General features: G+C 49.4%; 1 protein-coding gene across 13 annotated transcripts in view; it reads right to left on the bottom strand.

Moving 5' to 3' along the window:
- The window catches only part of UNC13B (unc-13 homolog B), a 160,079-nt gene that overhangs the window by 72,506 nt on the left and 67,812 nt on the right, over positions 1 to 19,761 (bottom strand). Inside the window, exons 1-2 of one of the 13 annotated variants that reach the window (XM_081881294.1) lie at positions 10,433 to 10,909; positions 1,546 to 4,125 (exon numbers count right to left, since the gene is read on the bottom strand). The exons of the other annotated variants lie outside the window; for them this stretch is intronic. Of the exons in view, the coding sequence (XP_081737420.1) occupies positions 1,546 to 4,009 (2,464 nt within the window). The 5' untranslated portion in view covers positions 4,010 to 4,125; positions 10,433 to 10,909. Of the gene's footprint in view, positions 1 to 1,545; positions 4,126 to 10,432; positions 10,910 to 19,761 lie in introns of those variants that run through there. 13 annotated transcript variants of the gene reach the window in all.

The following is a 19,761-nucleotide window of genomic DNA, read 5'->3' as shown; positions in this document are numbered from 1 at the left end:
GAACACGTTAAACGTATGTGGAAAACCGCTTTAAGCAGGAAAAGATGAAGTATTGGGGAAGGACATGAGGCTTCTCCGGGAAAGTGGGAGTTGCTGTCATCCCACCATCAAGAGCCCTTTCATGCACTGCAGAAGCACTGAGCGCCTTCCATGTGTGCATCGTGGGAGATGTGCATGCAGAGTACACTATGACTTGATGTTGCCGCTGTGGGAAGCCACTGTGGTTCTGGCCTGGGCGCATGGACTGCAGGGTTCTGAGAGAAGTCCTTCTCCCACACAGGGCAGTGTGTCAAACTGTCCTAGGCATGATGTTCCGTCTTTGTATACTGCACACAGCAGCAGAAGGAGGAGGGGAGAGAGAGCCTCATCTTTATCCTTGGAGACAGGCGCTGCTGTCAAGTATGGTGGAGGGGGCTACTGTGGGCCCACTTGGGCGCAATTTCAGAAAACATGCATCACACATGAGGATCTAGAATCAGGTGGGGCATTTCTTAGGGGGAAACGGAAAGCGCCTTTGCCACTATACCCAAGGGTTAAGTGCAGAGGTGCAATTTCAAATATGTGCAAATCTTTTGCTTATTTTAGCGAGTGAGCAGGTGGTGCCCCCCCACCCCCAGACATGGTCCTTTTGCAGCTCAGTAGTACATAAGGACCAAAGCAGCTCCCTGAATCTCGCTGGGTGAAGCTTCTGATGAATTTTGCTTCTGCTCTTTCCCTTTGCTCTCCTTCAAGTCTCCTTATTGCTCCCTAAAGTCAAGCTCCACTGTTCTGAAGTTTGATTTTCACAAACCCACAAAGGTAAAACACAAGGCCTAACCCAATTGGAATCTCAAGTGCCTACGATCGCTAGGAAGCAGCTCACATGGACCCCACAACTGATTATCATCTGAACAGTTCTCAATATAAGCTCCACAGAAGAGGGCTCTTGATATAAGGCACATGACAAACATAATGGAGAGTACGATCCACATGAATTCTGCACTCCAACAGAACACCTCTTATGTGGATTTCTCAAGGGGCATTATTACATGGAGGGAAACAGTGCTCTAGCAGAGCTCTTCCTTGGAGCTGGTTATTTAAACATTTCAGGAGAGATCTCCCAGCAGATTTCAGCTTCCCTGGCAAATTTATATGGGAAATGGCAACTGGCTACTGGTTCACTATTTCCTATGAAAGTAAAGAGACATGGAAAAGCTCTTGCTTCCAAGTGGATCCCCTAAGCAGGTTAATGGTATTAGAAACACTTTCCCAACATGCTTTCAGTTTGCCAAGAAGCAGATCTGAAGTCAATGTCTGCTTCCTTGGAGATAGAACATCACAAATCATTTGGCAGACCTCCAGAAACGGGGGTTTTGTGTGTGTTTTTTTGCATTTGTTAAGGGTGCAGAGATAGGGCAGCTTTTGTCTTTGGCTCTTATGATCTGCTATCTCTGACCAAACTTCAATAAACCATTTCTATTTAATCATTCTGCCTGCAGCTGCTAAACTTTCTGAAAAAAAACGAGCAAGCATTTAACCAGCAAATCTCAACAACTTTGGGAGTACCTGAATGAATCTCTTCAGCCGAGGAAGTCCAACTTGCCTCCTGGGCCAGTTCCTTCAAGAGCCTCCGACGCATCTGCCTCTTTTCCCTCAGGACATTCTTGAAGTTGTTGATGCACTTGTTCAGGTAGATGGTCTCGGCACACACCTTCTCGAGGCTCATAGGTCGGCACCCGCTGGGCTGCACAGGCGCAGAACCCGGATCCTGCTGGGCCTCTCCAGAGGGTAAGGGCTGCTCCACACAGCTCTCAGAATCCGGTGGGGGCACCAGGTCGGGGACTGGAGCTTTGTCAAGAGGCAATGAAGCACTGGGAAGAGCCCTCTGCATCAGGCCCACACTGTCACTGCTCACAGTCGTGTTAGCCTGGCTCTCAGAAGACTGACTAGGGGGAGTTTCAGCAAAGGTATCCAAGCTGCCGTGCACACTTGGGCTACGGAGGGCAGGAGCTGGCTCATTGTTCATATGGAAGCTCTTTTCCCCTTCAAGGAGGACTTCTGGGTCCCCAGTCTCCAGTTTGTGGAACACCACCTGCAGCGCAGACCGGAAGTGATTCAGCGCTTTGCCCAGTTTGTTAGTGTAGAACCTCATGTCCACGAGATCAATGCTGTCCCGAGAGTGCTCAAGGAAGTACTGGGAATTTTCTAGGACATCCCTGAAGACCTGATCAGTTGGGTCTTGCTCGTTCAGGTCAATCTGGATCATGTCTTTGAGCGTCTCACTGCTGTCAACCAATTTGCGCAGAGCACCGTCACAGCCGGGAGTGGTCATGGCCACCGGTGCCTCCTCCAGGAGACTGACTTGCTCAGGACTGAGAAACTCCAGTGTGGTGGCATCACAGTCCGTCTCGCTTTCGCCAGGAGTCAGCCCTCCTGCTTGGTCCTCTTCCACAGGAGAGGAGCTGCCCTTGGTGGCATTTTCAGCATCTGAGGCACGTCCCCCTCCTCCCTCACACAAGGCGGGCACCTTGCCCAAGCACTCCGGGGATGGCAAGGAATCCCTGCCTTTGTTCTCATGCCCAGGGCCTTCCAGCTTCTTGTGGGACGCATCAAGGACTCCAGCGGAAGAGCTGCTTTTGTACAAAGTCTGCTCACTACTGCCCATTATTTGCACAACTCTCCCCACTTTTTCTTCAAGTTCAGCAATTAGGTGGCTCTTCCTCGGTAGGGTGGATTTTGGTTGAAAGTTAAGCCTTTCCCCTACGCGGCGGTGAGCCTCTTGGCAAGCGTTTTGGCAAGAGTCCACTTGGAGCTGCCCGTCTCCGTCCGTCCTGACCACTTCCCCACGAATGTGCAGGGAGCCCCAGTGGTTCCCACTCTGGCCTGGCGAGGGCAAGGTGCCCAGCTGTGCCCCAGGACCCGCCTGGCCATTCTGCTGGCTTTGCTCACTGCTGGCCACAATGGTAACTCCTGCACTTTGCAAAAGAATCGATTTCTGGAGAATGAAGTCTCGCTGCTCAGCGTTAGCCAGCTTTACAACAGCGGGTCGTGGGGCCAGCTGCTTGCCTGTTGCTGCACCAGATCTGTAAGCATCCTTGATGTACTTGCTACGCTGAATGCCATTGAAACAGTGGTACTCTGACAAGAAACGGTGGACTAGCTCCTTGGTGTTCTCCCCCTCCTGCTCTGGGATGCCATAAAAATACAACACTGGCTCTCTGATGGGCCCTCCCAGGAGGGGCTCCCTGGCCTTGGCCTTTGGCAATGGGGAGTTTTTGCTGGTGGGGCCAGAGCTGCTCTGCAGGCCCTCAATCTCACTCAGAACAGTGTCCACGCAGCTGGAGACTTCGTCCACAGAGCCTTTGATCAAGGTGAGGTGCTGCTGGAGCTCAGCAATCTCGATCTGGATGCGACTTATCCCTTGGAGCTCTTTCACGATGTACTCAATGACATCGGCAGAGCGGTCTCTGGGCCCAGGGCTGCAAGGAGTGTAGGCGAGGGGCTTGTTTGGAGGGCAGGGCCCTTCCCCTTCTCTTTCCCCAGCAACTCCCCTCCAGCCAGTGCCAAGGCTCAGGGCAGCGAGATCGGCTTGCCCCTCGGGGCTCTCCATTTGCTCCAGAAGGCTCTCTGCGGCCAGGCGGCCAGAGATACACCCTGAGTCACACTGGCTTGGAACTAACGCCCGTGGGGCTTCGATGTATCCATCCCAGTCCAGCCCACCTTTACTGGCCTCCCTGGTTCCAGGGCTCCTCCCCTGAGCAGCGGAAAAGTCACTGCTTGCAGATTTCCTATTGACGCCACAGACAAAGGCGTCCGTTTCTATTTCCACCAGGGAAAGCTGCTGGTGGTGATTCTGGCTCAGGGAGAGCTCGCTCGCCGGCCCTTGCAGAAGCTTCTTCATCTTCTCCTCCAGAAACAGCAGGGCCTTCTGCTTCTGAGAGGGCTGCCCAGTTAGGAGTTTCACAGCAGATGTTCTAAGCACAGAAGCAATGTCATCTTCTAGCCTTAGGGTGCCTCTGCCGGCGCACATCCTCAGTGGCCATGTTGCCGCCCTCTCATCATGCCACAAAGCGGCAGAGGCCTCTGCCCCTCGCTGCCTGCCCAGCAAGGCTCTCTCGGCCAAGGATTAAGACTCATCAGAAGCTGCTGTCAAGAGAAGGGACAGAGACGCTGGATATCGGAGTCAGTGGAGAAAAAAGCGACTCACACATTCACACACACACATACATACACACACTAGCTTGGGCCACGTAATCCAACAAAATTGCACCCGTGCAGCAGGACAAATCTATTTTTGCAAGCATGCCGGTATAACCTGCTGTTCCATTTCAGCCTTCCAACTGAATGAAGGTCCTGGGGCCAAGTGGTGAAACAAGAAGGTCTCCCTGACTCTTGCAACAAGTAAAGGATGCCTTCACCTCCCCCCAAATTTGCTTTATGAGAATGGTTTCCTTTTCCACCAGGGAGACCGGAATTTTATCGAAATTGAAGTCTTAGCAGCAGAGCCCTCTCTATTTATCCCCCTCAAGTACAATATCCTGGCGTATCCATTACCTGCCCAAAGTGCTCCTTGGCATGCAGCCAGCAGCTCTGCCCTGTTCCCTAAGAGGCGCAGGCACAAGCCAGTTCCAGCTTCATCTTTGTATGGGCATAGATTTGTCTGTGTGCAGTTATCATTTTCACAAGAAAAATGATGAAAGAAGACGAAGAAAAGGCCTTGCCTGCATACAGAAGCTTTCTTTTTATAGCTTTAAGGTCATCTGCTAATATCCTGAAATCAGTTAAGGGAAGGCTCAGCACAACCACTTAGTCCTCATCCCTTAATGAAGATACAGGCAAGTGAACAGAACGTTCTCCCCCTCCCCATGTTGAAGGTTAGATTGCAATCTCCTTGGCGGCAGGAATACACTTCTTTTTATGAATTTAACAAAATTTGCGTGCCACTTCACTGCGCAAAAAAACTTCAGCGTTTTGGAAGAAGATAGGTGCCTCTTTCCTTGCTGTTACTCTAGTGGGCACTAGCGGCATGAGATACGTATATAATACAGAAGACATTTTTATTGGGCCACCTCCTCGCAACTGAGAAATATGCCAGGTTTCACAGAATTGAAACCTTGGACAATTACATAATTCTACACCAACTGCGACTGGCCTAGTGAGCAAGAAACTCAGCCAGTTTCTGTAACTATTATTTTGCATTGGTAAGAAAGATTTACCATAAACCTGGCGAGAGTTAACATTTGCAGTTGTTCCTTAAAAATAAATAGGGGTGAAATAGTGGGTGCTGAATGGTCCTGGAGGAGGAGGAGGAGAGGAACAGGCGCTCGGAGCAGAGTCAGGAAGTCCAGTTAAACCCAGTGACACCACTGAGAACGCGAAAGCTAAGATCCAGGACAAAGAAGGCATTCCCCCTGACCAGCAGAGGCTGATCTTTGCCGGGAAGCAGCTGGAAGGTGGCCACACCCTCTCCAACTACAACATCCAGAAGGAATCCACCTTCCACCTTGTGCTGCGTCTGAGGGGTGACTTTTAGGTGTTAACGCAACTTTTTATTTGCAAGTTGCCAATAGCATTTGTTTTCACTGTAGCTGTTTAATGTCTTAATATTGTAAGGTAAATAAAAGTTTAAGTAACTGCTGGACTGTTGGTGTAAATGCTAAATAAAAGTTTTTTGGGGGGAATTGTATTTTAATATTCTGTTGGAAGCCGCCCAGAGTGGCTGGAGAAACCCAGCCAGATGGGCGAGGTATAAATAATAAATTATTATTATTAACTGTGGAACTCCCGCCCACAGGAGGGAGCGAGGGCCACCAACTCGGATGGCTTTAAAAGAGGATGGGACAAACTCATGGGGAAGACAGCGATCGATGGCTATGGGTCATGATGGCTTTGCTCCGCCTCTGCAGTTGGAGATGATAGATATGCTTCTGAATGCCAGTTGCTGGAGACACAGGAGGGGAGACGGCTCTTGTGCTCAGGGCCCTTTGGGGCAACTGCAAAGTCAAGGGAGAGTTCTGAGCAGTACACAGAACAGCATCATCTTCACACATTGGCTCACAACTTGGGGGGCAGTATTTAAACAAGCATTTAAATACACCGCTTCGACATTATTCCTGCTCCTACACTACTTTTAACCCAGCAAGCCCCCCAGCCTGGCTCAGCACAGCGTGGTCCGCCGACACTCAGCTCCATTCAGAAACTGCTGGAGCAGCGAAACAAAACCCACTTTTCCATGCACAGCATTCAGAATCCCAGAGCAGCGTATTGTGTGAAGCACCGTCTCTTTCCGAGTTCTACTGAAAGCTGTCTGCCTTTCTGCTTACTTTTCTGACTACGGACTGGAAGGCTGGGGCGGAAATCTTAATAATTAAGAAGGCAACTTTTTTTCTGATGGAAAAAGCTTCAATTTTGTTTAAGAGAAAAAGCCGCTGGACTGTTTGGAAGGTGTCTGCAGGATCGGCCTGCTACTCAGCTGTGTGTTCTCTTGAGGGCGAGCGGCATCGCCCTGCAAAATCTCGTTTCTTCTGTCATCTCATCAATGACAGTGACCCCGTTTCAGCCCACAGAGTAAACAGCCATTCATTTCCAGTGTCAAAGAACACTAACTATCTCTAAGTGACTAAGCACATTGGAGCAGAGGGGGCCGGCCTGGAGACACAGGCATTGGAAAGAGATGGCTGCCTCCCAGATGAAGTTTCACACCTCAGCCCAAGAACAGGAACAATCTCCTAAGAGGAGATGCACTGCTTTGGGAGGGGGGGGGCAGGAAGAGAGGCATTTATCGCTAGAAAACTTGTTTGAAGTTTGCTGGGCTTGCAACTTCCACTGAAACCGTTAAGGACCATAATGGGAACGGGTGCAAAAAAAAAGCTTATCCCCAGAAGCTCAGGCTGGATAAGCAGTTTATGAAAATATGCAATAAAAACATTCTAAGTTGTTAAAAGCACTAAGATCAGTCCCAGAAAGGAAATATTTTATTTTTTCATGTTTAAGCTTTGCAGTCAGCAGAGAAAGGCAGCTCCTTAGCTAGTGGGGCACCCCACAAGAGCCCCCGCCTACAAGCCCCTGCTATTCAAAGCTGGCCTGACAGGCAGAGGGCACCATCCAGCAGCCACATCATTTGTAATGAGCCACAAGGGAGTCAGCAAGCAAAACCCCAAATTGCTGCCAAGGAGGTGGCAGAGACCGAGCAGGGAGCCCAAGGGAAAACAAGGTGCAGCCCCTTTGGGTGCCATCACATGCTCTGTATCAGGGTGGCTAAATTGTGTGCAGGCTGAGAACCACATTGGCCCTCTGGGGGTAGCATATCAAAGGGGGGAGCAGAGCACACCGTGGGCATCTTTCAAAAGGGGAAAATGGCTGGGGAAGCTTTTTTCAAGGCTGACACGACTCTGACTGATAGACACGGGCAAAGCTATTAGCCATGGAAGATGGGCTAATGTAGGTTTTCCATCTGTCTTTGGTAGCCGTCTCGCTCTGGAGAACCTGAGGCCAGGGATCAGCAACAAGGCCTCCGGGCTCCTCTCTCATGCCCGGCTCGTAAGCCTGGAGAGCATGGGCTGGGTGGGCCTAATCCTGCAAGTCAAACCTGGCCGCCTTGCTTTGGGTTAGGCTTGCAAGGCTACAGCAGAAGCTGAGAAATGAAAACTCACAGCTGAGTGCCAAAGGAAAGGTTGCTATGGCAGCCCTTCTCGACATGCGGCAATTCTGACACTTGCTGGGAATTCTTACACGGCACCTTTTATGGCCAACGGAGGACTACGCCTGCTTCAAACGAGGCCTGGCCAAGGTGCCGGGATGATGCTGCTTTCTTGGCTCCATCATCCCTGGAGGCTGGCAAGCAAAGATTACAATTGCAATTTGATGACACTTCAGGACGACAGTTTCTGTCCTCGTCGCTTGCTTCCCAAACTGTTTATTTTCTAAAGCCTGATCTGCCAATAAGCAAGCTGCTAATCTCAGCAAGAGCTGAAGCAGGCACTACGCGGCTGGATGAATCACGTTTCGGAAGGTAGAGAGCCGAATGAGAACGCTTATCAAAGGGGAAATATTCTAAACTCCAGCCAGAGCAAGCACATGCGCTAGCAAGTCGCTCACCAAGCTCAGAAGGGAATAAAGACTCAGATCAAAATGTTTACAGAAGAAAACGGGAAGCAAAGAGAAGGATGCAAAATAAACAGCTGCCTGAGATGCTACAGCTGCTGATCAGGGCAGACAATGCTGAGCTCAATGGGCCTGACTCCTAGGTTCCTACATCCATCTCACTTGTTGCCAATCTCACAAGATTCATGGGGGCCATTGCAGAGGCTCAGACTGGCACAGCCTCTTGTGTCAAGGAATGCATTTGGGAATGTAAAGGGACTCAGGCATCCCAAGCCAAGCTACAGGTCCCATGACATCCTAGTTACATGGCAGTCAGAGGGGACACATGTGGCAGAAAGCAACAAAGCTTTCTGGGGGATGAATGACAAGAACAGAACACAAACTGATTGGTACAAAAAGCCGGTGATAGAACTTGTCAAGTCACTCAGCCTTGAGTAACCAGTGCTGATTGCTACAAGGCTCTGTCATCCTAACCGCTTCCTCCTACGGAAGGGAGAGAAGCCACCTTGAAAGACCTTCCCATTCTCCTACTTGCTAAGAAAGCTTATCACTAATGCCTCATCAAAGATAAGCTCTATGAACAAAACTGAGGCACCCATTAATTTTAGTTAACGTTAGAAGCATTTCAACAATTGGCAGGTGACAATTTTCCTTCAGGAGGGTAAGTAAGCGAAAGGGTAAGCGAAAGTAAGCCTACGCAGACTAGCCTACTCTTTGAACAATCTAGAAGCAAAAGTCAACAGACATGGAAACCTACTCTTAGGAACAAGGTATGAAAATTCCAGTGACATTCTCCATAGAAAAATGCGAGATTCAGAAGACATTTGACCAACTGAGTGCAAAGTGCAAACACTTGAAATGTGCTTGGAAAGTCTTCTGGGGGAAAATGAAACTGGGGGCTCAGATGCCCAAGGGGGGCAGTGGACTGGCCACTATTTGATCTGTATGGTAAGAAACATGTTTCTTGTTGGCGAGAATGAAGTTTGGTTTCTGACAGCATGACGAGGTATTTTGTCTCTGCTCCGCACGAGGATTCAAAGCAGGTTTTTAGCCAGGCAGACATGAAGCAGCAAGAGGCAAGGCAGCTTCTGTATCCAAGGGTGACGCCAGCGCCCCTGGGAGAGTTGCAGGCCGGCCGCGGCCCATGCCAGGCTCCTCAGATCTCTTTCCCTCCAGAATCCTCTGCAAGGAAATTTGAAGCATGCCAGTTGTTTGCACGGGGAACTTGGGTATGTGATGTCTTGGACAACGGAGGCTGCCCGCTAAAAGCTGTCCTGGTGACACCCAAAAAGAAAAGCAAACCACCTGCAAGCCTCCTGTGTCACTGATTTTATGTTTCTGAACAATCTCCATAAAAGAAATGAACTCTGGTGAATCTGTGCTAGATTGCCATTTCCAGGCAGCTGACTGTGAAAGTTCACGCCCCTTTCCAAGACTGTGGGTCATCACTAACATGGGATTCTAACAGGGGCAGCAATGTGCACCCCTGAAAGGAAGGCTGCCTTTTTTCACTCCCAGTTAAACTCCAGGGCCTGGCAAACGGGGCTTCTGCAAAACCGGGACCAAAGTGCCCAGCCTGGGAATTGGAATAGCAAAGCAAGACGTCAAACAACAGTGAATTTCAGCACTCACATTCCTCCCTGAGGAGTGACTCTCCGTCACTCGTTCTTCCCTGTCAGCTTCACAAGTGGCTTCACACAACAATTATGTGAGGCAGCAAGAAGCTTTTCCTATTTCTGCCTCTCGTGTAAAGCAGAATCCCAGCCAGGGATACTCACAACCCCCAACCCAGAGCTGGCTTCAGCCGGGAGAGATGCCAGGGTTCTATTTGGATGAGGCAGGAGGGCAGAAGAAGGAATCACAAGGCACTCGGCACTTACTGCTCTGCCACCCACTCGCCTGTCTCAAGCCCCTGACGGGGGGAAAGAGTTCAAGGGCAGAAATATTTTCAGCTTTGTGTGCTTCAATTTGGTGAAGTTGCTGCTGAACAAAATAATTCAACAGGCTCCCTAACCATGTGCCCTTCAAATAAGATTCTTCACCATAAAGAAAGTAGTTCCGTGTGTCCCCCCCCAGTGAATCCCTCAATGCTCAATTCCAGTTGAAACAATTGACATGTAGGAGTCTACCGATCCTAAAAGGAAGCGCTCTGATTTGTGAGCATGAAAGACAAACCGCAGAGACAGAGCATGCCAAAATACTCTAGTTTAAGGCTACTAAGCATTAAGGGAAGCCAGCAGGTCAGGACCTCTCTCTCAGACACACACACAAACACTCACACAGAGCCGTCCATCTCCCCCCACCTCTTTAGAGATGCCTCAAACTTCATGCTTGTAGTCTTAGAACTTACCTTGCGGCTAAAACACACAAAAGCATAAGGAAATGCAAACAGAAAAGAAACTTGGGGAAATCAAAGGAAAGCGAAAGACTACGAAAGCTCCCTTTCCCAGAAGGAAGAAGCACGGGCGAGCCAACGCCTGTCCCACCGAGGGGTGGGGTCTTTCACGGGTCGTGGTGGGAAAGGCATCGGGCTCCACAGCATCCAGGCGGCAGGAAGTGCAAAGCGGAAGACTTTTTAAATCAAAAAAATCCACAGCTGCCCTGAACCCGAAAGGAGAAACAGTGAAGCCCAAGGAGCGGAGAGGTCACTCTGGAAGCGCTGCTCTAGAAGGGCCCTTCCCCAGGCACAGCTTGGCTCTCCAGCCTGCGTTCGGTTTCCCAGACAGCCAGAGGAGCAGCTCAACTTCGTCCTTCTCTTCAGCATTGTGCTGGGAAAGAAAAGGAAAGCCGCCGCTGCTGCTGCTGCTGCTGCCGCCACCGCCGTGCAGCTCCTGTTACTTCAACTCCTCCTCCTCCTCTGTTTTCTGCCTGGAGCCATGCAGCCCCACACCCTCCCTCTCCCCCGCACACCCTGGCATGAAACAATTCCTTAATTTTATTATCCATTCAGTGGCAAAAAGCAATGTGACAAAAAGCAATGAACGAGCTCCTCCTCGGGAAAGATGAGAGCAGGCAGCACAGCAAGGCGGGGACACACACACACACACACACACACACACACACACACGGAGCAGAGCACCCACAACTGATTTCTTCACAGCTCGCTAGGAAAGGGAGAGGTTGCAGGGGCTGCAGCTAATTGCAATTGCATAGTTGCGGGTGGGGGGGGTCTTTTTTATCCCGCATCTCTTCATCACGGGCTGTACACCCACTCCGGCATTAACTGCCAAAACATCATCACTGGTGCACGCAAACTTGGGCACGGAGACTGTGCTTCAGAGAGAGCAAGGGTGGCTCCCCAGCAGCCCTGGAGAGTGGCTAGCCGACAACCAGCCCGTGTGACCCAACACCCAACAAGAACAAAAATTCCCCACTGGAAGGAAGGAAAGCCAGAACTCTCTGCCTAAACCTCTTCAACTCCTGCTGTTACGCTTTATATTACTTTAAACTGACTTGTATTTATGCCTACTCCTCGCTACTAGTTTAATCGGTTTCTTGCCTTTTGCTTCAGAGTTATTATTTTTTACCGTATTTATGAGTTGGAACTTGGAAATCACCTCGCAGCCTTTTGGGGGCCCAAAAGGAGAGGTGGAACTCTCTCAACAAGAATGGAGCTTCTCCTCTTAAGGCTCCACTTCATGAGGCTTCCTCAAGACCAACTTGTCACCCCGAGGCTCACATCAGCAGGTGCTCCTCACGTCTCTTCTTGAGAAGTGTGCAAAGTACCCTCCCACCCCACAAAACACAAGCTCTTCATCCCCTCCTGAGAACCTGGTCAAAGTTTTCAATGCTTGTTTGTTGGGCGGTCCTCTTTGTGCCTTTGGCTCCCTTGGTTCGCAGACGTCTCTGATGGAGTTTTAAGGACACACGCTCTCAAAATGGGAATAGGTGGATGGGTTGTAGCACCCCATTGCAGAACACAGCCTTAGTCCCCGTAAGACACAAAACGGAAGTCAGAGGATCCCTCTCAGCTGGATGAATGGGCAATAAAATGGCAAACGAGGTTCAATCTGAATAAGCATGAAGTGATGGGGGCGGAAGGAGGAAGTGGGGAGTACATCCCATATATACTGAAGGAGTCTGAGCTGGTGACAACTGACCAGGAGAGAGATGTTGGGGTTGCAGTTGAGAAACCAATGGCAATATGTGTGCGGCCACAGCAGCAGCAGCTGCGAGAAGACAAATTTCATGCTACAGAGTATTAGGAAATAAAGTTTCAAGTACTGTACTGCTGCTATTGAAATCTATGGTGCAACCACATCTGGAATATTACAAATATATAAAAATAAAAATAAAAATATTATCCAGTAACACCTTAAAGGTAAAGGTAAAGGTACCCCTGCCCGTCCGGGCCAGTCTTGCCAGACTCTAGGGTTGTGCGCTCATCTCACTCTATAGGCCGGGAGCCAGCGCTGTCCACAGACACTTCCGGGTCACGTGGCCAGCGTGACAAGCTGCATCTGGCGAGCCAGCGCAGCACACGGAAACGCCATTTACCTTCCCGCTAGTAAGCGGTCCCTATTTATCTACTTGCACCCGGAGGTGCTTTCGAACTGCTAGGTTGGCAGGCGCTGGGACTGAACGACGGGAGCGCACCCCGCCGCGGGGATTCAAACCGCCGACCATGCGATCGGCAAGTCCTAGGCGCTGAGGTTTCACCCACAGCGCCACCCGCGTCCCCTAGTAACACCTTAGAGACCAACTAAGTTTGTTCTTGGTATGAGTGTTTGTGAGCATGCACACTTCTTCAGATACCTAATGCTCATACCAAGAACAAACTTAGTTGGTCTCTAAGGTGCCACTGGACAATTTATTTTTTATATATATTTCTACCAGAACAACACGGCTACCTACCTGAATCTGGAATATTACAGACACTTCTGGTTGCCTCATCTCAAAAAAGAACATCACAAGAGTTGCAAAAGGGACAGAAAACATGGTTCAAAATGATCAGGGAACTGCAGCACCTCCAAGAAGAGGAAATGCTGACTTTTGGAGATTTTTAGACAGATGGAAGTTGTGTGTATGAAGTGTGGAAGGGGGAGCTTAGTGCAGAGATTACACACAGTATATGGGAAGCAAAGGTTTTGCTTCCCACCAGATTTTCCCCTCTCTATTTTGATCACCTAGTGAAACTGACTAATAGCAGATTCAGGACACAAGAGAAAATTCCGCTTCACATTTTTAATTAACTTACAGAACTCGCTGCCAGAATATGTGATTATGGCAACTAGCTTAGATGGTTTTAAAGTTTTAGAGAAATTCACTGGGGATAAGTTCACTGGCAGCCTTTAGATCTGCTACAATCAGCAGGTCACTGCTTTCTGTGGGAGAGTTTCACCTTAAAGTCCATAAAACAAAAGCAGTAACTCAGAGCAGGGCTTTCCATGTGGCAGCCCCTGTTTTGTGGAACAGAATCCTTGCCGAGATACGATAGGGGCCAACTATCTGTACTTTCATTAACAATTAAATACGTTTTTGTTTGGGAAGGCTTTTCCAGTTGGATGAAGAGGTCTCTGCTTTCAGTGCTTATTCTGTATTGTTTTTAAACCCACTGTGAGTTTGTTTTTAAACCTATTTTTAGCCATTTTTATGGTACGTTGTGTTTGGAAAAAGGCATTTTAATTAATTAATTAATTAGTCACAGCATAGTAACTGCTGTTATTTTGGTTTACATTGGCCTGCTGTTTCAATTATACTTCCTTGTTTCTGAGCATGTACCTGTCATCAACATATCTTTTTTTTTCTGATATGCCTTCTGAGTGAGAGAGAGATGAAGAGATTGTGTGGCTATTTTCAAAAGGCCACAGAAGAATTCGATGGAAATAAATGACCAAAATGCTTTAGTGGAGGGCAAATGATGGGAGTTGCCCAAGATTATGGGGAAAGGGAAGGGTCTGGAGAAGCCAAAATAAGCCCTGGTTCTCTCAGGTGAGTGTGTGGCAGCTCATGTCCGGTGTGCGTGCAGGAGCCAGGCCCTGTGACCAGTAGGACTTTGCAGGACTGGGGCTTTCCTAAGTTTGTTCTGAAGAGGCAAGGTGTGGCCACACAGGTGAGGCCGATTTGTAACTCACAGCACCTGGTGGCTTGAGCTGGGAAGGTCCGAATTTCCCTTTGGCTTTTTGCCGCAGCAACAGGTTTCCTGCTCTGCTTCATTTGAATTCTTGCTTCCTGATCCTTGAACCTCGGCTTCTTGACTCCTTGCTTCTTGATTCTCGGACCCTTGACTTCTTGACTCCTTGCTTCTTGAGCCTTGAACCCCTGACTTCGTGACTCCTTGCTTCCTGACCCTCGGACCCTTGGCTTCGTGACTCCTTGCTTCCTGACCCTCGGACTCTTGGCTCCTGACTTCTGGCTCCTGGCTTCTGAACCCCCCTTCCTGCTCCCACCCCACCATCTTGCCCCCCCCCCCCGGTCCTGACGTCCCCTGCCGGGACTTTGATCACCCGTGAACTGGACCGTGACAGCTCGAAAGACAAGCCACACCAGGGCAGGTCATCCGACATGAAGCTCACTCCCAGACCAGAGAGCGGAAGGAAGAAAAAGAGATCACCTCCAGATCTAACCTGGGGAACCTCCCGATGGTCCGATGCCAGGTTCAAAGGCCTGACAGCCACAACCCGTGAATGCAGAGCCCCAACAGGGAGGCTCTCCAAGCAGTTGTGTCAACCCCACCAGGGAAGCTGCTTTCTAATAGCAGCGCCTCCTCAGAACAAGCTGCCGCCACACAGAAGCTCTCTGGATGCATTCCTCTTGCTTCAGTCTAGGCACCAAGGAATTTACAATCCACAGAGGAAGGGGCTGGAAGAGGTCCACTCTGAGCTGCAGCAGCTCCCCAAGAAAGCTTTATACTGATGAAGCTGGAGAAGGAAGCTGGGAGCTTCTGCAGGCAAAGCGACAGCCTTTCCCTGGGGTTCCACTTCCAGTTAGGAGTTTAAATATTCTGCACTGTGGGGGCCTGGAGTTTTAATTCACTGCTAAGACATAATTTGGGGCTGAATCAGTGAGGAATTATTAAAACTGATAAAGAAAGAGTTCAGCAATGTAGGCCAAGTGCTTTGATGTCTATGAGGTATACATAATTCTATATTTAAAAAATCCTAGTTATCTCTCTACTTCATTCCAACTTCCTGAAGAGTAAAGCTCTGAACTCCAGATAAACTGTATGGTAAGCAATTCTTCTCTAAGCATGTGGGTGGATAAACCACAGAAGATGCAGCTGAGCCTCTAGCAGAAAACGGCCCATCAAATGCACACCAGAGCACACTCTCTCTCTCTCTCTCTCTCTCTCTCTCTCTCTCACACACACACACACACACACACACACACACGGCTGCTGCTCTGGAGAAGGGTGCAAATGCATTAGTGACTGACTGTACAGGGAGAGGAACGTTCTGGGAGAGGCAAGGCGGGGTGGGTAACATCCATCAGATGCTAGACAAGAGGGGCTTGAGCTCACGGCTCAACCATCTTCTCAGCCGCAGCTCAGCATAAACCACAGAGCAGAAGAGGCTCCCCTCAAGTGTCTAGATAGAAAGAAATTGTGTCAACAACCCAGACCAACTTCTGATTTCAGAGGCTGGCCTTGTCTACAATAAAGTTCCCAGAACCATTTTGGATCCATTGGTCTCTGGAGGCAGACCACATCCACACACCCTGCCCTAACAAGGGAACTAGACCAAATTCCTCAAACCACCAATCACCTTCCTCCAGCCCTGAACAAAGCACCATGTTAAGGATTATGGCCCATCAAATGTTTAGCGGCAGATATTAAGCGGGATATGCACCTCTTACCGGAGAGGTGATAAAATCCTGGGCTGCATCAGAGCAGAGGCCTCAGCGTGGAAAAGGGTTAAGAACGCTGCACAAACGTGTCAAGCAGACTCTGCCTAACAACTGCAAGCTCATTTCCTGCACAAACGGGCCCTCTTTAAATGACAAAATAGCCTCTCTTTCGCAATGCATTCCCACAATAAAAAATACACAACAATAATTTATAATAATTATGTATTATTTATACCCCGCCCATCTGGCTGGGTTTCCCCAGCCACTCTGGGTGGCTCCCAACAGAATATTAAAAACACAATAAACTTCAAACATTAAAAGCTTCCCTAAACAGGGCTGCCTTCAGATGTCTTTTAAAAGTAAGATAGTTGCTTATTTCCTTGACATCTGATGGGCGGGCACCGCCACCGAGAAGGCCCTCGGAGCTGGACCTCAGTGTCTAGGCTGAACGATGCAGTGGAGACGCTCCTTCACGTATACAGGACCACCGAGGCACAAGACACAAGCAGGGAAGGGCAGGTTGCCCTTTGGCACATCCCAATGCCGAATCAGGCAACAGCTGGTGCTGCTGACCATGGTGCTGAAGGGCATCTCAGCTTGTTTCACCACCTTGTCTCTTAGGTCCACTAACACCGCTAGCTCTGTATCTTAGCTTGAATGACAACAGGAACATCTCCTGCGCCTCCTCCCTGGTAGGCTGCCTCTCGCTGAAAACGCACACAAAGAACCTTTCCAGTGAATATACGTCAGCTTGTCCCAGTCTGTGTCTCTATTCGAAATTGTTTTTGTATATGCAGCTGTTTTAAACTGCACATACAGGATAGTTTAGTAAAGGTAAAGGTACCCCTGCCCGTACGGGCCAGTCTTGACAGACTCTGGGGTTGTGCGCCCATCTCACTTAAGAGGCCAGGGGCCAGCGCTGTCCGGAGACACTTCCGGGTCACGTGGCCAGCGGGACAAAGCTGCATCTGGCGAGCCAGAGCCGCACACGGAAACGCCGTTTACCTTCCCACTGGTAAGCGGTCCCTATTTATCTACTTGCACCCAGAGGTGCTTTCGAACTGCTAGGTTGGCAGGCGCTGGGACCGAGCAGCAGGAGCGCACCCCGCCGCGGGGATTCGAACCGCCGACCTTTCGATCGGCAAGTCCTAGGCGCTGAGGCTTTAACCCACAGCGCCACCTGCGTCCCCTACAGGATAGTTTGCACATATACAATTGTTTTTATTGTTGACGATTTTACTGTGAAATCGATTCAAGTTATGTAATGAGAAGCAATTCACAAAAGGAATAGATAAGAGGGCAAATGAGCAGGAGAACATGGCCCAAAACTGTGTCTCGGTGATTCCTTGACAGAGAGAGGGTGACCTCAGGATATTCTCAGCTCTTTTCCTGGGAGAAAGTCTTGGATGCGCAAGCTGGTGGTACTGACAAAGTTAGGATAATTATTGTAATAATAATAATTGAATTTATATACTGCCCTATAAGCCAGAAGTTATTGTTATTCCTGTTCCAGAGATTCCTTTCGTTGTGATTTTTAATCCCAGTATGGGGTTTTATTGTTCTAACCTTTGCACAACTGTTAAGACAATTCGTTCTATGAAGAATGTCATATATGCCATCAATGTAAACATTTTGCAATCCTCCTGAAGACCAAAAAGCAACACCTGCCGCCTCCTATCATGTGCACCACACTTCCCTTTAAGCCACAGATGGGGAACACCTGTGGTCCTCCAGATGTTGTTGGACTCCCAGCTCTTACCAGCTCCAGTATCCAGCATGGCCAATGAGCAGGGATGGTGGGAGTTGGGAGTCCAATGTGGTCTGGAGGGCCGGGGGGGGCACCCCTGCTGTAAACTGACCCATCGCCCCTCCAAACACATCCACAGTCAGCCCACAGCAGCAAGGCTGTATGTGCTGCAGAGAAGATACCCTCTGCTGTTGGTCCTTACAAACTGCGCCTCATTGCAAGAAGGGAGCTTCCCACTGCACTGAACCAGAACTGACACACCAATGCTACTTTGGACAGACGCTTAAAATCTCTCCACTGCACCCGCCACAAAAAGCAGGACCCTCCAATTAAAGCTGCTGAGATGAGATAGCTCTCAAAAGCCCAGGGCGAGGATAAGCTCTGTTTGAAGAAGTGGCTGTGAAGCCCCACCTGAGAAGAAGGCAAGGCTGAAGGATGGGGCGAAGTCAAGCAACGGAAACCCGTTAGCCCCAAAGGCAGCAGCCAGCCAGTGTTTGCAGCAGAAGGATTAGGCGGATCAAGCTCTCTAGCCTGCTCTCTTGATTTCATTTCTGCCAATGAGTCTCCCAGCCAACAGATGGTAAATGCAGGAGCTTCACCCCTTCGTGCATTTGGAAACCCAGGGTTACTGCTGGCATTTTAGCACTGATTTAAATTTAACCCCTTCAGTATGCAGCTCCTGGATAATTGTTGTTGCCGGGGGACTGCACAACATCTCCCAAGCCCTTCAGTGCCATCCAGGTGCCTCTGAACACCAGCTGCTGGAGATCCTCTTGGGCTTCTCAGAGGCATGAACAGGAAGCCAGACTAGATGAGCCCCCTGGGGTCTCTCCAGATTCAGAGATCTCCTGATGCTCTTATTAAGGTGCCACCTTTGCACCTCTCAACAGCTCTGACAATTTGCTCTTTCTGGACATTACCAGCTTTGACATATTTCGTGGGGTGCCCTGTCCACTTAACCTCATTTGCTAGACAGATAAATAATAGAAAAACTGTGCCCTGCGCATCGCCTGTTTATTTCTATGGGGCTCAAAAGAGGGATATTCCCAGATGATTATGAAGGTTCCAAATGGGAGAAGACTATGTTTGCAGGGCTTTCTTTCTCCCCAAAGCAAATGCTTCCTGTGCACAAACGGTTTGGACTTCATCTGCATAATTTATTCCCCAGAATTCTGTTTCACATATTTGCTTTGGCTTAACATTCAGTATCCCTTCTGCTTGGGAAGGACTTCTGTGTCCTAATGACAGCCCTTGCTCGTTATTTAAACAGAAAAGCAGCCGCTGATGTTTACCAAAGTACCCACAACTCCTGCGTTCTGCCTCCACTCCAAACGGGGTGTCCAGATGGCACCCCTGACCACAAAAATGCCCATTGATACATCATAATGGGTCTCCAAAACACCACCAAAAAAGCATACTAAACCATAAGGCCATGACAGATGAGCCCCGTTTATGAGATTATTGGACACTTTTCAAAAACGAGGCAAAGAGAATAAGGAAAGAAAAAATGCATCCGCATCATAAGCTGACCATGTCTGAAAAAGGAGCTGCAACTTACCTGGGCACCTGCCTGCTCCTGTGCTGGGGGGGGGGGAGAGCTATAGCTCAGTGGTCGGGCGTCCGCTGTGCCTGCGGAAGGTTCCAGGTTCAATGCCTGGCATCTCCAGACAGGGCTGGGTGAGACCTCTCTCTGCCTGAAATCCCAGAGAGGCCTGGCCAAATCAGAGTAGACACTGATGATGGGTCATTGCTCTGGCTCACTATACGGCAGTCTCCTTTGCTCCTGAAGGTGATGGACTGATTTAAAAACACATGAAGTGGCAGGTTCATCCCCCTGGGCAACCTGCTAGCAGGTCCACCTTCCCAGAACGGTCAAAATGCAAAACATTCTTGGGTGCCTGTTTGGGCTCTTTGATTTGGTGTGCTATTATTTTCAGACCAGTGAGTTGCAAAGGGAAGTCAAGATGCTTTCTGGCATTTGTGCATTCACTACTACAGTCACTAAGTATAACCAGCAACTTCCATTACAGTTGACTGAAGGAGGATTGGCCCTGCTGCTGTGTAAAAGCACATCTTAAACAAACTCCTTAAAAAATGGGGTCACAGTCCAATTTTCCCCAACACCGACTGGCTCATCCAGTGAAGGA

This window comes from Podarcis erhardii, assembly GCF_964252035.2.
Source record: "Podarcis erhardii genome assembly, chromosome: 11".
Classification (NCBI taxonomy): domain Eukaryota; kingdom Metazoa; phylum Chordata; class Lepidosauria; order Squamata; family Lacertidae; genus Podarcis; species Podarcis erhardii.
This window is presented reverse-complemented; position numbering and strand designations above follow the sequence as displayed.